This window comes from Ammodytes marinus, assembly GCF_949987685.1.
Source record: "Ammodytes marinus genome assembly, chromosome: 13".
NCBI classification, from domain to species: Eukaryota; Metazoa; Chordata; class Actinopteri; order Uranoscopiformes; family Ammodytidae; genus Ammodytes; species Ammodytes marinus.
The window spans coordinates 9,884,914-9,889,168 of NC_137217.1; the positions used below are offsets into that span (position 1 = coordinate 9,884,914).

Below are 4,255 nucleotides of genomic sequence, written 5' to 3' on the forward strand. Positions count from 1 at the left end.
TGAATGTGTACGACAGCGGCCCCGGCTGATCGCGAGGCGTTTTGTGTGATTTCATTTAGCCGGTAAATCCAGTGCTCTGCCTCAATTACATCTGCTTTACTCTGATGGAAAACACACCTCGCGTGTGCACCAAGAGAGAGAGAGAGAGAGAGAGAGAGAGGAGGGGAGTGGAGGGGGGAGCACAGAGGGGACTGGGGATTGAATCTCTCGATTGAGCTGATAGCACGTCCGTAGACAGCGAGCCAAGCTGTGCGGCGGTAATGCTATGCTAATGATATGGTAATGATATGGTAATCTGCCAGCAGTATTCCGCCTCACTGGAGAGATGGCGAATCTAGGAGGCCTTTCACCATTGGTTGGAGACCAGGGACTTCCTGGTGTCAGAGTTCAAGACAAAAAAACATGTGCATACACACACACACACACACACACATACAGACACACAGAAACACACACACACAGAAACGCAGACACACACACACTTAATTCCTGAATCAGTGATCTCAGCTAAAATAAAAACAATGCAACTCACACAGACCTAATCTGGCTCTAATCGGATTTGCAAAGTCTTAAGTAAGCAAGAAATAATACCTGTAAACAATGCAGTATCATGTGATGTTAGATCAAACTGGAGCGGCTGTACTGAAGGTAAGCCTGCAAGCTGAGACTTTTGTTTTTATGGGTTTACTTTTAAATCAGCGTGTCATATCAAGTCGCTGTGCTGTTGTTCAGTGTCGGCTTAAAGTGGAAAAGAAAAATCATCTGTTTTTAGATTGCGATCGGGTTGTCTTTTCTTTTGCGCTTTGTCATTGTGTGTGAAACTGTGCACCAGTAATGGCTGCCATTACCTGCCTGGTCAGAGTGACTCTTTTCTTTCAGCCTCGTAATGATTGCATTATAGCCACCACAGCCCTTGGTTTAGAGATGAGACTCACCATTGTCACAACAGTAATCTTTGAATCCAAGTCAGCACTGCCACACAGGGCCATAATAATTACAAGCAAGAGCTACCTGGGTGCACACACAAACATTTCTTTGTTCTTGGTTCTTATTGAAATTTTGCTATATGTTTCACAACATTGTGTGTTATTGGGAAAGAGCTAAATTACCCTCCAAGTCAAATTAATGTAGACAAAATATAAGCCATCTTTAAGCACAAGGTTTAAACTAGTGAACGATAAATGTTGATGGATAGACCTCATTGAGACTTTAAAAAAATCATAAATAGTGACAGGAGAAAGATTTCTGCTACCAAATAGGCACTGGCAAATAGCTACTGCAGTGCATCACGGTGAATCAGTCCGCGTGGCATTAAGACATCATCCGGGGTGTTTCGCTTTTGTTTTCCTTTTGTATTTTACAGTCGCTAAAATGGATATGTCACGGCTGCACAATGGAGAGACGTGATGACATTTCCTTGGATGCTGCATACTATATCAAAGGGGAGCAACACTATGTTGAGTGCCAGCTACCGAGACATTTGATTCCCATTCCACTCATGCGGCATTACCGCTGGAATGCCAGCAGACATCACAATCCTCCCTTCCCCTGAGCTGGCGTTGGGCTTGTCAGACTGTTTCATTCCACTTTAGTGTTTTTCACAAATACAGTATATATATATGTATATCAAACCAGCAAATTGGGGAAGTGCCGGCTTCGTCTTGATAGTAGAATTATTTGCGATAGGTTTGACTTCACAAAGGCGATTCGATGCCAGTGACATTTAGCATCAGCCCTCGGGCGACAGACAGGTAAAAAAAAGAAGCCAGTCAGCAGATTGGACCTGTGGGGATGATAGAAGTAGGGGGGTGGGAGGAGGCTGTTCTCAGGAGTAGCTAGGTTGGACACCTTATTAACACATAATACAATACTACATATTCTTGACAATGGACTACTACACTATCACACCACAGCGGGCTATCACTGATTTCTACATTGCCACAGGATCGTTGCACCATTTCACAAAATCTCAAATATCCAGACACAAACTACACTTATTGAAAATATCTGTTTCGTAGCAACGTGTGCATGCATACAAACAGGGATATTAATGTGAATGTGAAAATGTTTCCATCACAAGCGGTCAGTGCATCAAGGGGGCCAGCAGCAGTGGTGTATAAAAAAAGAGCAGAATACAATGCAGAAAGAGGCAGAGGTGTTTGTGTGTGTGCATACATGAGGGACAATGAGATAGAGAGAGAGAGAGAGAGAGAGAGAGAGAGAGAGAGAGAGAGAGAGAGAGAGAGAGAGAGAGAGAGAAGACAGAGACGGGGGTGGACTGTCCAATACACTCCTGATAAAGGTCAAAGAGATGTTTTATTCATGATCCAGGCAGCAGCAGCAGAGGCAGCAGAGGCCAAGGTTGAAATGAGCTAGCGTCCCTGTTCCCCAGAGCCAAACGCTGCACACACCAGGCCAGAGGACACACCCCACAAAACTCTTATCAATAATGTCAAAACACGCATACACACACAAACACACACACACACACACACACACACACACACACACACACCTCCAGTTCCAGTATCACTTATCAATAACCTCAAATCACGGTTTTTTGATTGTCTGCCATGAGCAAAATCGATGAAGGAATGTACAATATTCCAAATCGTTACACACTTTAAATGAATGAAGTGCAACTAAAGCCGTTTATGGAGACAGCAGGTGTGATATAATACTATTTTCTCAGATGCTTCATCTATAGGGCTTTTTCTGTAATACATTTTATACAGAATTATGTCAATGAAAAAAAAAAACATGATATATAAGAATTCCAGATAGCTATTATTTTGCTTTCATTCTTCTTCTAAAAATATTGGATGCATTAATGGATCATTCTCTCTGTGTGTGGTTCAAGTCAGGCATCTGGGCGCTTTACCGTCTCTTAGGGATGGGATTGATTGCACAGTGTTTTGAATCAAATAGTACATTTTATCCTACAAATCTGCGTTGATTAGTTTAGTCTTCACGTTTGAATAGTGGATGTCAAATAAAGGAATCCCTTTCATAATCCTTGACTAGGAGCGAGAGAGCACAGCAGGAGTAGCTGTCAATTCATAAGGGCTCTTGCTTTTTAAATATGTCTGATTGGGAAAGCCTTGATAAAAGAGAATCAGAAGGAGTTCATTTCAAAATACTTTATGCCCATCAACGGCCTCTTTGAACTCGCTCTTGCAAAAAAAAAGTAAAGTGGAACTACATTACTCCACCTAACCGAGACACACGCTCCGAGTCCTATTTTTCTTATTGCATTTTTTTTTTGAGGGAGCTTACACACTTTCAGACTCAACAACCAAAGTAACCTTTAAAGTATTGATGTGGATGAATCCCATCAATCCCTCTGACAAATGGAAAGAATTCAGTGTGACAAATTAAAAACCTGGGCAAATAGGTAAAAAGTCATCATCTCCAAAGACATTCAGATAGAGAATAAGGGATAGGCATACAGAGCCCTATACTGAGATTGGCAAAACACAAGTGGGTGTATGTGTGCATGTCTGGGTGCATGCATGTCTCTCCGTGTGAGTGGAGTGGAGTGGAGTGGAGTGTGTGTCTGTGTGTGTGTTTGTGTGTGTGTGTGTGTGTGTGTGTGTGTGTGTGTGTGTGTGTGTGTGTGTGTGTGTGTGTGTGTCCGCCTGCGTGTGTGCCCGCCTACTCAATGTGTCTTTGATCAGATATAAAATATTCAGAAACGCTGCTGTAATTTGATGAAAGTCAGATATCCCTCAAACAGGAAACAGAAGTCAGCACTATGGCAGCTCTTGAAAAAAAAAGAAGAAACTCAGGGGGGGTGGGGGGGGGGAATGTAAATTGCGTGCCCATAGGTGGAGGTGACCAACAGGGTTTTGAAACATGCACTGACCCGTTGTATGAACTCCAGTCCGTGCTGCTGGGCCAGAGCTCTGGCTGCTCTGACGCCTCCTCCGTCCATCTGCACTGCATAGAAGACCTGGGGCTTGGTCCCATGATGCCCCTCTGTGGTCACTAGCTTCATCTGCAGCAGGCAGCAGGCAAGCACCAGCAACACTGCACTCAACATGGAGCCTTTAAAATGGAATAAAAATACATACAAATATGGGAGAATGTTACCGATTGGTTTTCAAATAAACAGCCCATATTGCTGCATTGAATTGTGATGTGTCCTATGAGTTAAACAAGTGTGACACTCTTATGAAAGACTATACCACAACACCGTTGCAAAGAAGCATCACATAGTGTAGAGAAGGATTTTAGCAGGACAGCAACTAACAAG

At 43.1% G+C, this 4,255-nt stretch overlaps 1 protein-coding gene across 1 annotated transcript in view; it reads right to left on the reverse strand.

The window, feature by feature from the left end:
- Positions 1–4,042, reverse strand: part of LOC307259117 (proprotein convertase subtilisin/kexin type 4-like) — a gene marked incomplete at both ends in the record, with an annotated part of 161,734 nt that extends 157,692 nt beyond the window's left edge. Inside the window, one exon of the mRNA XM_080038851.1 lies at positions 3,866–4,042. Within this exon, the coding sequence (XP_079894977.1) occupies positions 3,866–4,042 (177 nt within the window). The remainder of the gene's footprint in view (positions 1–3,865) is intronic.
- Between the last annotated feature and the right edge of the window lie 213 nt (positions 4,043–4,255).